This window comes from Chaetodon auriga, chromosome 21 (assembly GCF_051107435.1).
Source record: "Chaetodon auriga isolate fChaAug3 chromosome 21, fChaAug3.hap1, whole genome shotgun sequence".
In the NCBI taxonomy this organism is placed as follows: domain Eukaryota; kingdom Metazoa; phylum Chordata; class Actinopteri; order Chaetodontiformes; family Chaetodontidae; genus Chaetodon; species Chaetodon auriga.
The window spans coordinates 1160671-1173185 of NC_135094.1; the positions used below are offsets into that span (position 1 = coordinate 1160671).

Sequence of the window (12515 nt, forward strand, 5' to 3'; positions counted from 1 at the left end):
ATGCAGGTGTGATGGAGGAGGAATCATCAGTACTGATGGGAGTAACCAACATGCTGATCTGCATGCCGACAGTGAAACTCCCAGATGACGACAGGGTCAAGGATGAGGCAAAGAGACATTCAGCATCTCGTCTTCGTGCCATATCCATCACAATCAATGAGGTACTGTAGCACGCGGCCACAGACTGTGTAGGCAAGGTGGCCATTGATGACGCAAGGAGAGGGAGGTGGAGGAGCCAGAGCTTTAGACTGGGAAGACTGGTGGAGACAATGTTGAAGTGGCGCATGTGAAATGATGGGTGGGTCAGTATGGTACAGGGAAGTTTCAGGTGGACTTCTGCAGGGTTGACGATCTCCAAAACAAAGGGTCGAATGTATCTAAGACACAGTTTCTTGGCATCAGTTTTTAAAGTAAAGGCAAAGAGTCATACCTGGCCTCCAGGGGTGTGACGATGGTTGGCTAGTTGCTCATACTGAGCGGAGACTCTCAGCAGGGCAGAACAGGCTCAGTGCCAGGTCTTGTGGCACCAACAGAGCAGTGTTTGAACTGATGGAACTGGGGTATTTCTCTGCTGAGGTGGGAAGAGCGAAGGCTTGATATCCATAGAGAAAAGGTGGCATACCTGTAGAAGAGGTTTGCAGGGTGTTATGGGTATGTTCTGCCCAGGGGAGTTGGGAGGGCCAGGTGGGTGGATAGGAAGCAACAAGTTTTCCAGCAATGTTAGTCGGATTAAATGAGTCACATTTACTGCTTACTTTCACATGTTTATGACAATTTCCAACAATATCTGAGAGTCCTAATGTCAGCATCTCATCAATATTCATGTGATAAAATGAGACCAGGTCACAGACAGGATTCAAAACAACATGCAGGTTTACTGAGAACAGAAACAATCTACAACAAGCTGCTTCTCTGTGATCTCCAGTAATGTTGAGTTTTGGTGAGTAAAAGCCAAAGTTGTGGTTTTAACCAGTGCATCCGGACAGTCCAGGACCTGAACACCTGCAGGCACAGAGACACAAAACACCTTCATTCAAGTTTGAGCCACTTTTCTGTCAGTCAGCTCTGAATGACCAATCAGCAACGCGTGTCTCACCCCTGGGTGCAGTTCTGGTGGCAGGACTGGCACTGGCCGGTCCCGTCGGGGTATTTCCAGATCAGCGTGTCTCCGTCTCCCAGCACACCGTGGGGGCAGTGCGGCACGCAGTGGGGACCGTCTTTAAAGTGGGCGCACTGGGAACACTGGTCTGGACCCTGCAGGTGGGGACGGAGGAGGAGTGGAGGCAGTAAGATGTGTTCAGAAGTAATTTACACAAAATATGATCAGTTGTTAAAGATGATACCTGAGAATTTTGAGTGCACGGCTCAACTGGATCTGATCAGATGTTTTGTTTCTTTAAATGTTTTTAAAAAACAAGCAATACAAAACATCCTATGAAATATTATTTTTCATTATTTTACGGATTCAATTTGGTGACATTTTGTTTCTTGATACTTGATCAGTTCCTTCTTCTAACTTCCAACTTTTTTCTGTTTTAACTTTGCTTTTAAAATTTGTTGATTTAACTACTTGCTAATTATTACTAATTAGAAGACATGGGTGACACTAAATGGACTATCGATCTTATATATAAATATATATATGATTTTTTTTTTCATATTTAATCTTGTGACTGAGGGCAGCTAAATTGCTCTGACAGTCTTAAACCATTGTTACTGCACATAGTAATATTTGTACACCAGAAATGAAGCCCAGCAGACAGTATTGTCCCAGCAGGTGGACTGACCGGTCCATGGCAGGTCGGGATGTCGGCCTTCAGCAGACACTCCGGGTGACACTCCACACAGCTGCTGTTCACCTGGACCTCTCTGGGCTCACTGCAGAAAAAGAATAGAGAGAAAGGTCAGCAGACAGGACGGAAGCCCTCAGAGGACACAACAGTCAGATCAAAGATTCATAAACATATGAGGTAACCTGTCGAATAAAAGCAGCTGTTAAATAAGAATTACAGCCTGTCTCTAATATTAGCCTGTTTCAAATAGCAGAATTCAAAGGTCTGTCTCACCCCTGCAGCAGGTTACAGTGCGACACACAGCGCCCCCTGCGGTTGAAATGCCGACAGGAGACGCACATGGTGGGACCTGGACCCCAGCAGCCCTCATCTGAACACTCTGCGTCACAGGTTCGATTCTGTTGTTCTGTGTGAAGGAGACAGGAAGGTTTTCTCGTTTCATTCACTTTACTAAACAGTGATGGTGGTGATGACCCCGGCACACATGCAGGAACTCACCACAGACGTCAGTGGGGGTGTTGTTGCGCATGCTGATGATCTGTTCGGTGGATCTAAAGAGGCGGGTCCACTGGTCAGCCTGGGTGTAGCAGAGCTGAGGGTTTTCCTTCAACAACACTCCGCCGGCACTCACCTCCTTCAGAGAGCGCAGACCCAGCCAGCGGAGGTGCTTTGCACCTATCACCAAAAAACTGTGCAAACTGGAGAGGAAATATTCAGTATGAGGTTTATGAAGAAAATCTATTCATATATATTTGTTCAAGTCCAAACAAAGACTTGTTTCTGGTTTGAGGAGGTGTGGAGGTGTGGTAGGACAAGTTGAATTCTGCACCATGATGAGATCAGTGGAAGGGATGGTAAATCCGTCCTGTTTATGGTTAGTTTGTCTGACATCCTGCCTCCTATAAAATCTGTTCATGCACAACTAATTTGCATCAGAAAATACATTTTGTGGGACACATAGTGGCAATGAACTTGTGATGATGGTTTTATGGTTCTGTTTAGACACTCAGCACTTGGTTCAGACTCAGGAAACCTGGTGGTTTTAGGTCAGTACTTGAAAAGTCAAAGCTGACACAAAAACCAGGACGTGTTGAGTATTTCAGGATAACCAAAACCAACGCAACGCAAGAATCCATCTGGACACAATTTAGGTTCTGCACTTGTGGGTGAACCACAGTTGTTTCGGATCAATCGGTGTCCTGTGAGGAACTATTTGACAGTTATGGGTGTGGACTGGACAGCGAGAGCAGTGACTGTTCACTGGAAACAATGGTGGCTCCTAGAGATGTTAGCATAGATGTTGCTACAGTTCTATCAGAACTGGAGAGTATTTCTTCATTGAAAGAAGAGAAAAGAGCAGCACTGACGGCTTTTCTTGATGGAAAAGTTGTTTTCAGAGTGAGAGTCCTACGACAACATCATCTGGTTCTTTGATCTGACTGGTTGAAGTTAGCCCATGACCGACAGCTGGTTCATCCAATCACCTGGCAAGTATTTTTTGAAAGTACCTGCCCTTCTCCCAACAGTTTTCTAAGGACGATTCCATCGTCAACATTTCATAATCAGTCAGTGACAAATCTAAAATCTCACATATTCAAGTTAATGTTTCCAAACCTCACTGTGAATCTGATCATCATGCTGACCACTGAGGTCATTCACCAACAACGTATTTATCAAGTGACTCACGCGCGTGTTGTTCTTCCTCTGATGATCTCCAGGTTCTCAAACACTGACAGAGAGGTCAGATTCTCTGGCCAGAACTGGATCAGTAAGTAGCCTGGAGAACACACACACACACACACACACACACACACACACACACACACACACACACACACACACTGACTGTACCTGCTGTTCAATGAGATCAACCACCCTCTAGAACAGGTCTTTCCATCATCGCAACAAAATCAACAAAATAATTCAGTGTTACTCGAGAAGAGAAGCATTGATGACCTTTGACCTACCTGTGATTTCCTTCACTGTCCTGAAATACTCCAGTTTCACCAGGTCCATGGGCGGGATTTTATTGTATTCATTCCTGGAGGAGCCAATGAAAAGAAACCAATAGTTCAAGTGTTGATGTCATTGATCACAAAAGTTGCTCTTTTCCTTCACTTTACATCAGAAAGTTAAAAGTTATGTTTCAGACATCAAGCTGAAGCAGCTGCAGACAGAAGTTCAAGTACCATCAACAGTTCATGCAGGTAGACCTGGTCTCAAAGTTGAGGTCAACCTAAATGAGCGGAAGCACTGCTTAAACATTTTGTCAGACTTCTGACTTGTGGGTGGAAAGAAACTGCAATTCACAAAGATCTTTGTGGTTTGTCCAAAGTAACCAGGACACCTGAAAATGTCATTAAACCTGTGAGCAGCTCATGTAGTGAGGCAGTGAAGAGGATCTCACCCAGTAAAGGAGATGTCAATGAATTCAATGTTCCCATTGATTTTACTGCAGTTTCTAAAGGATTCGATGTTGGAGCTGTCGATGGCTATGGCCTCGATCAGAGCACCAACCCCGAGTCCGTCACAGACTGGAGGAAGAGAAAGACTCAGTCAGGTTATTTGTTTAGCATTCAGGTCTGTCTCTCCGTGTCTTTCTCTACCTTTTGGACAGGGTCCATCACAGGGTTTGCAGCGTTGGACTCCGTTCTCCTCCACCTCGTACATTCCAGCACTGCAGACACATGATCCACCTTTTGCCATGTAGTTATCTAGATTTAAACCAAGACAAAGCACATTTTTATTAAAAGCTTTAAAAGTACCTTTTTGGTTTACCATTGCACTCGGAAACTCAAAAACAGCAAAAAAAAATTGATGCAACAGAAACAGAGGCTTTTGTTTGTTTGTTCGTTTGTTTGTTTTGTTAAATTGCACAAATCCTTCTTAATCAAAACCTGGCACCTACATTACCCGCAGTGCAACTGGACCACTCAATGTCCAGACATTCAGGTGTGTTGTGCTAGCAGCAGCTAATGTAGCGAGGAGGTCTGGGCGGCTCACTTCTTTCTGACCCCACACCAACAGGTTTGTTTCAGGTTCAAACGTGTAGTCTTCAGCTGACACTGACTCAAGTGACATCACTTGAGGATATTTATAGAGCTCCTTCTGGAGACACTAAAGGCTTTATGTTGCTTTAAAACATATGCAGTAGAACTCCCAAACACCTGGAAACACAAATATGATGAAGTGTCTGTTCAACTGTCACAAATTCTTCAGCTAAATCATTCAAATGTTATTTGTTCTGTCTGACACTGTCTGACTTGCTAATGTGATTAGATGAATATATCAGTTTAGAATGAAATACTGGGATGATCTCAAAGTTGAGGTTTTAAAGTCCATACCGGGGCAGGACTTGACGCAGGTCGCCCCGAGGGAGAACTGGCCGTCTGGGTTTTTAACCATCTTGCGGGTTTTGTGGTCATAGACTGTCAGAGGAGGACAAGCACTTTTACAGGTCCCATTATCATTTAACTCCCTGCAGGCCTGAAGAAGAAGCAGAGAGACAAAAAGAAAGACAGTGCCTTCAATGTGTGTTCATGTAGCTTTATTTTCAGGGGCAGCAGCCATTCTTCAGGGGCACAAATGGTCCTAGACAACTATCACTATCTACTCCAACAGAACAGTCCATCATCCGTGCCTTCCACATCCCAGGCCACAAAACCTTGCTTGCTGACTCACCTTCCTGCTTCTCATTCCAGAAACTCAGACAAGCCTCAGATCCTCTTCCGATTAATTCTCAAGATTAAAATTTTCACTGTACAAGTCTACATCCGTGGAATTAAGGTCTTCACAAAATCATCCACAGGGCACCATGTCCTACTGGCATTCTTCAACCACGCTTTTTGTCTAAAGATTTGCAATGAATTCCATCCATGCCAGCATCTCACAGTGGTCCATCATCGCATCTCATCCATCCATGACCCCATCCCTTCATCCCTTGCTCCTCATGCCCTCCTCCTCATCCCTCGACCTTCATCCCTGCTTCCCTTCATCCCTCATCCCCTTATACCTCACCCCTCGTGCATTCATCCCTCCTTCCCTACATCCTGCCTTCCCTTCATCCCTTGACCCTCATCCAAATATATTATCCTTCATCATCTATGCTCTCCTCCATCCATTATACATGCTTAGCCATTATAAATCTGTATCTTATTGGCATGGTCTTCGTTAATGAAGATGGGATTATCATGAGAGACAGGAGACTCTGCTGAACTTTTTTTGTCATTGACATTTGTGACCATTAAGAACTTGGACACCTCACAGGAAACAGTGGTCGAGCTGTACTGGACGACAGTACTGACACACACAAACAAACAGACACTGACCAGGCAGTCTGTGGCTCCAGGTCCAGTGCAGCCAGCAGCACAGTGTTCATGGCAGCAGTCGGTGGGTTTTGGACCCCAACACCTTCTGCTGCACTGACTCGCACACTGCAACTTGGTGACTAATAGAGACACATGGAGACATTTTTGGCCGTGCAGATCATCAACATCAATGATATGAATGTTTATTTATTCATTTGTTAGTTTTGTTCATTTGTCCAGGCAAAGACAAAAGGAAAAAATGGAGAATGATATTTGACACATCAATGTTTTTTAATAGAATCTTGAAGACAATTAACTCAATATGGTGATCTCATATTTGATTTCAAACTGTGACAGACAGCACTTCATCTCTGTATTTAATGGTATATTGATAACAAGAAGTGTGACAGACAGGACGGCAAATGCAAGTGCTGGTAGAATGTGAAGGTTTGAAATGTTCTGGGGAACAACAATTAGGTTGAAATGTTGATTAAAGTGAAGTTCCAACTAAATTGATAAATGAGAGACAGAGGACAGGACAGGAAGGGAGAGAATAGATGAAACAGAGGAAAAAAATGAAGATCAAAGGTGGGAAAACGTAGACAGGAAAGGTACAGCAGGTGGACGATGAGACAAAGGTGTGTGTTTACATTTCTGGCAGTGATCCGGTCCTGGTGTCCAACAAGACCTGTAAGCACACCTTTTGTCACACTTCTGACCTGGAAACACACACACACACACACACACACACACACACACACACACACACACACACACACACGAATATTCATTAAAACTCCACAGATTGGAGCCACAACTTAATGAGGTAACCTCATCATTTTTCTACATACATGTACGTATGATGGTACCCTTCTCGAAAACCAAGCTGGGATTGCTGTCTCTGTCCAGGATTTCCCACCACTGGATGGTGTCAGTGTTACACAGCAAGGGATTGTGGATCATCTTTACTCCTCCTCTCAGGATCTCTGTGAGGAGAAGTTTGTGGAGTTCAAGAAAAAACTCATCAAGTCAAGTCACTGGATTCCAGTCATATGTGAGGGTCCAGTTTAACACAAAACTTACACATGAACATTGAGTGACACATAAGTGCAACACACACCAACCACATTGTGTAGAGCTGTGCTGCATCAGTTTAACTTGAAGCTGGAATCCGTCAGAGTCTGACAAAGTTTTTTGTTATTGCTGCTAGTATTAACATCTTTCGCCAATCAGACAGAGAGTGCACTCAGTAGAGGGCAGATGTCCACCAGCTGTGGATGTTGTCCCTCGCTCAGGGAACTTCAATTAAAAATCAGTCCAGTTAGGTCTGGATGTTGCAGTGTCTAATGAACCTGTTAGAAAGACAACAAGCAGGATATTACACCCATATTCACGTTTATTGTTGGGCAGCGACCTCTAGTGGCCGTAGCAATCGTGATAAGAGCAAAGGAGGAAGTCAGGTGGAGCTGGAGGTTCCCTTTTTCTTCTTTTTGTTAACTCCATTTCACATTCTTTTCACAACAGTTTCAACCAATTTAACAGTCTCAACACATCTTAACAATTAAACAGCTTTAACACCTTGTCGTCTCTTTCTTCCCCCCTACATGTCTCCTCTCTCCGTCTTATACATCTTGTAGTGGAGCTTGACACTGCAGCCTTTAATGATCACTGTGGTCTCTGAATGAACGTATGAGACACACGAGTAATTTAGTCCTGCTAAACTGAGTCCACACATGCAAAATGAAATTATATGTTGGGATGTCTAAGTGTGAATCTGATCCAACTTACTTGCTTGCTGCTGTGTGTGTGTGTGTGTGTGTGTGTGTGTGTGTGTGTGTGTGTGTGTGTGTGTGTGTGTGTGTGTGTGTGTGTGTGTGTGTACCTGTCAGACTGCTGAGCTGCAGCTGTTTCAGCCCTGCAGTGGCGTTCTTGTAGTTCACCATCACCGTCAGGGCGAACTGGTTTTCATAGAGTTTCTGGCCTCGAATCAGCCTCAGATTGACCAATGGGATGACTGCAGGCTCGTTCAGAGCGATCAGAACGTTTCCGCCTACTTCCTCAATGGACTGAAGAAAGAGAAGGAGATGATCGTATTTAATGTCTTATGCTCAGACATGCCTTCAGTTCTGAAAAGGAACATGCTGATGAGTTTCCATCTTTTCGCCTGGTAACTGCAAACTAATAATAATGATTTAAATGATTGCAATTTTCTTTTCACAGCCTCGATGTTTGCTTATTCTTCTCTTCTGGGTTTGAGTATTCTGGCAACAGAGCTCTTCAGTACTGTTTGGCAGATGACCATCAGTTCACAGAAGTCAGAGGGTCCTCAAATGCAACATAAAGAGAGTTTTGAAAAAGCTTTTTGATCACATCTGCAGCACCACAGGAGGAAAATATCACTCTGACAGAAAGAAAGATGACGTAAGTGTGCAGCAACAGCTGCCTGGAGAGATCAATATAAAAACTGATGCTACCACAACAAATCCAGCACTGGAAACTGACCTGGAGGAAGGACAGGTCGTGGTGCTCCTTGGTGTGGGTGATCTCCAGGTTGTCCAGGACCACGGAGCAGTTGGAGTACATCCTCACCAGGTAGTCATAGTGATGATCAATACCCCCACTAATGCTTAGGACATTATTTGTTCCCTGACAAACTGATAGTAGACAAACAGACAGACATGCAGACAGATGTTACTGATGTCAGAGCTGAAGTGTGTTTGGCTGCACTTCCTCTATTGGCCACTTGGTGGTGCTACTTTCTCAATCACATTGGCTGTATTGTAATGAATGAGGAAAACCTTCATCTTCAGATCAGTTTTTTAACAAGTTCAGTCTGGAGAAGATCATTTATCTCCTCCTTAAATTAGCCTAAATGGTATCTGCCTGCTTCCAGTTCAGTTAAATTAAGGATGGTAACATATACAACTGGTCAGACATTGTGGTGCTGAGTGTCCAAGAGGAGGTGGGGGGATGGCCCTGGAACACAAAAGCCCTGGTCAGGAGCCTGGCTGTGGCATTCTGGACCAGTTGCAGGCAGGAGACAGACAACTGACTAATCCCAGTATACGGGAAGTTGCAGCAGTCCAAGCCGGAGGACATAAAGGCATGGCTGACTGTCTCAAGATCTCTGAAAGAGAGAAATACTGGGAAAATGGCTTTTACTACTGCATTAACTGGCTTGTCAAACTTAAATCAAATATCACACCAAGGTTTTTGTCATGGGGGTTGACATGAGTGGACAGGCTGCCAAGACTGTTGGCAATCACTTTGACGGAGTCAGGGGGCCACAAAGGACAAGTTCAGATTTGCCCTCATTCAGCTGCGCCGTCCAATGTTTTATGTTCTCAAGCCAGTTCCAACTTGATTGGACTGGTCATTTGGTTTCAAGGGGAGATAAAGCTTTGTGTCACATGCCTAACAGCCACATGAAATGTATTTTTGAAGGATCTGGCTGACAGAAAGCACGCACAAAGACAAAATGAATGAGAAGGGGACATAAAATGGTACCTTGTGGGATGCCGCAGGAGAGACTAATTGGAGGTGACAAAAACGTTTTCTATGTTCAGAGAGGAGCTTTTACTTTTGCGGTAGGATGTGAACCAGTTCAAGGCAGTTCTATCAACACCAAGCTTGTACTGGAGACGGATCATTAAAATGTCATGATCCGTAGCATCGAAGGCTGTGCTGAGGTCAAGAAGAATTAGGAAGGTACTGCACCTTAGGTGACCGAGAAACTCCAGATCCACCGATCAGTTTTACTGACTTTCTGCAGGTGCTTCATTGAATCCACCATCACCTTCAACATGACAGCCTGGTTTGGGGCTTTGAGCAGAATCTGCCTCAATCCTCTCAACAATCCAATTTGAATTCACACGAAAAATGGAAAAAAACAACAACGCAAAATGTATTTGTTTGTTGTGTTACCAAACAAGCTGGACAGCTGGCTTTGGACGGAGGGTACAGAGGTCATACAGGGACCATTTCTACATCCTGTCCCTGAAACCATGATGAAAACAGCATTGTGTGGGTGGGGGTTTGTTTATTAAACCTTGAATGAAGGTCAAACACCAAGGCAGAGGACACATTTCCAGTTTCCTCATTAAAATTGATCGAGTAAGATGAAAGCCGTTTGAAAGGACGGTTTTTATGCTGTTTCCAGGACTAAACCCTCAACCCAAGGTTAACCAATCGAAACACCTTGAAATATTACAATCCATTCATTTAGCCATTCATGTCCACAAACAAAGCCAATCCTGGACTTCACTGAGGTACAGTCATTTTAAAGAACACATTTAAGTGAATTTCTGCTCTATTATGGGTTGCCAGGTTTATGATCTGTCCCAACGAGATTCAACATGTCAGTCAGACTGAGCTGGTAGATGCTGGAAGGTGGATTCTCTCTGTTTTGATGGAGCCAGGCTAACAGTTTCCCCCTGCTTCCAGTCTTTGTGCTAAGCTAAGCTAACTGTGTCCTGGACTGACAAATGAGACTGATATAAAAAGTTGAACTAAGACAGAGAGACAGACAGAGAGAGACAGACAGAGAGACACACACAGACAGAGAGGTAGATGACCTGAAACCAAATCGGTCTGACCCTGAAACTTAGAAGTTTGCCTAAACCAACACACACACACACACACACACGGTGCTCTGTAATTGTATTTGTAGTTGTACGCTCCCGCTCTCTCCACGCTCTCTCTCCCCGGACTCACGCTCTCTCCCCGGACTCTCGTCCCGGACTCGGTCCTACCTCTCCTGCCGGGGCTGGTGCAGCAGCAGCGGCCGAGCAGCAGCAGCAGCAGCAGCAGCGCCGCTCCGCCTCCACAAAACTTCATGTCCGCGGCTGATTTTTACTGAAACTCCTCCAAGTTGTTCTTCTGATGAAGGCTGAGCGTAGAAAGTGTCTCCATGAGCGGCAGCAGCAGCAGAGACGGTGAAGCTTCTGCTGTGAGGAAGGACTGAAGCCGAACGACGGATCCTGGTGGATTAACGACGCTCTGCAGAGAAGTGCACACCTCCTGTACCTCCACACCTCCTCCTCTGCCTCCACACCTCCTCCTCTGCCTCCACACCTCCTGTACCTCCACACCTCCTCCTCTGCCTCCACACCTCCTGTACCTCCACACCTCCTCCTCTGCCTCCACACCTCCTCCTCTGCCTCCACACGCTCTCTCTGTAATTCAGATTCAGTTAGCTTTGTTGATAACATAAATCTGAGAATCTTTTTCTTCTTCCATCTCCTGTTCATGATGTCCGGAGCCCTCTGACATGCTAATGATAACAGGGATGTTTTGTCTGGCCTTTACTTTAAATTTTGAGTGAGTTGTGGAACTCTGATCAAACCTGCCGTCCCCGTCTCTGGAAACACCACACACATAAAACAGCTGCCGTCAAACAGAGAACTCAATGGGATAAAGAAAAACTGGTCTTTTAAACTGCTGCTGTCAAAAACAGCTCTCAGCCTATAAGTTAATAAATGCCTTTATTAGACATTTAACTGCTGGATTCATCAGACCGTCCGGACCTGGCTTTGCGTCTCCTGCAGGACTTTTTGTAGCCTGGTATTTCACCAAGGAAACACTCCAGAAACACTTCCAAGTCGCCATCTTCTCGCTGTTTTTCTGCTTGTTCCTTCGCTGTCATGTCGCTGTGTAACTAATGTAATAGGTTTATATTTCACCAATAATCATTTTCTTTTATTTCTGTTCATGTTTTGTTTTGGGGGAGCTTTTATTTTGTTAATTGTATTTTGCTGTGTGACCTTTGACATTTCGGCGATGTCACGTCTTGTGGGTTCGCGTGTTCTCCTCCGTCGCTGCAGACCCTGATGAGGAGACCACACCAGTGCTCCTGTGATTAGCAAGTTAAAACGTGGTAAAAATGTCAGGTAAGAGGCACAAATCTTATTATATGCAGGTCACAAATAATGTTCCTTGTTGTCATAATGTGTATTTCATCGTGTATTTGCATTTTTAATCGTGTACAGCACTTCTTTGTAATATGCTAGTTTACCGATCTCAAGCTAGGCTAAGCTAGGCTAAGCTAGGCTAGCGGAGCATAGTGATGGTTTCTGATGCGGTCTGCTGTTCTCTCCTGTTCTCCTTAAAGGATGTGCTGATGTTATTGTGTTTTACACAGGTATGTGTGAAAGGAGCTCTCCCTTTGCTATTTTGTCATGTGAATTTGTTTTGTATTGATAGTTTTGATTTTTTTATTATACACAGTATATTTCTGTGGATGTTTTGTTCACAGTTAAGATCAGCTCATAAAATTTAAAAATTGCTGCTGGTGGGGGAAAAAAAGATAAACAGATATTGTAATTGTAACTATACGATCAGAATATATTGAATAAATGGAAAAGTGAATGTTGTAAATGTAGTGGCACACTCAGTCAGCTGCACTGCTGAGGAGATA

At 44.3% G+C, this 12515-nt stretch overlaps 2 protein-coding genes across 2 annotated transcripts in view; one reads left to right on the forward strand and one right to left on the reverse strand.

Annotated features, from left to right (window-relative positions):
* Positions 1-12515, forward strand: part of LOC143339681 (NLR family CARD domain-containing protein 3-like) — a 371505-nt gene that overhangs the window by 66394 nt on the left and 292596 nt on the right. The gene's annotated exons all lie outside the window — the stretch shown is intronic.
* On the reverse strand, positions 879-10936 carry LOC143339867 (melanoma receptor tyrosine-protein kinase-like). The gene is made up of 16 exons (XM_076761388.1): positions 10852-10936; positions 8603-8754; positions 7983-8166; positions 6952-7086; positions 6751-6819; positions 6122-6240; positions 5138-5279; positions 4400-4507; positions 4201-4327; positions 3761-3834; positions 3480-3570; positions 2292-2491; positions 2067-2199; positions 1788-1878; positions 1097-1254; positions 879-1002 (listed from the first exon to the last, which is right to left on the reverse strand). The coding sequence occupies exons 1-16, from the start codon at positions 10934-10936 to the stop codon at positions 966-968; spliced, it is 1905 nt and encodes a 634-aa protein (XP_076617503.1). The 3' UTR covers positions 879-965.

Bases quoted from the DNA above. Each gene is read 5' to 3' on its own strand.
- LOC143339867 (XM_076761388.1), bottom strand. From the start codon at position 10,936: ATGAAGTTTTGTGGAGGCGGAGCGGCGCTGCTGCTGCTGCTGCTGCTG. The intron at 8,167-8,602 runs GTCAGTTTCCAG...CTCTTTCTTCAG, and splicing joins ACGACCTGTCCTTCCTCCAG to TCCATTGAGGAAGTAGGCGG. The intron at 3,571-3,760 runs GTAGGTCAAAGG...TGTGTTCTCCAG, and splicing joins GACAGTGAAGGAAATCACAG to GCTACTTACTGATCCAGTTC.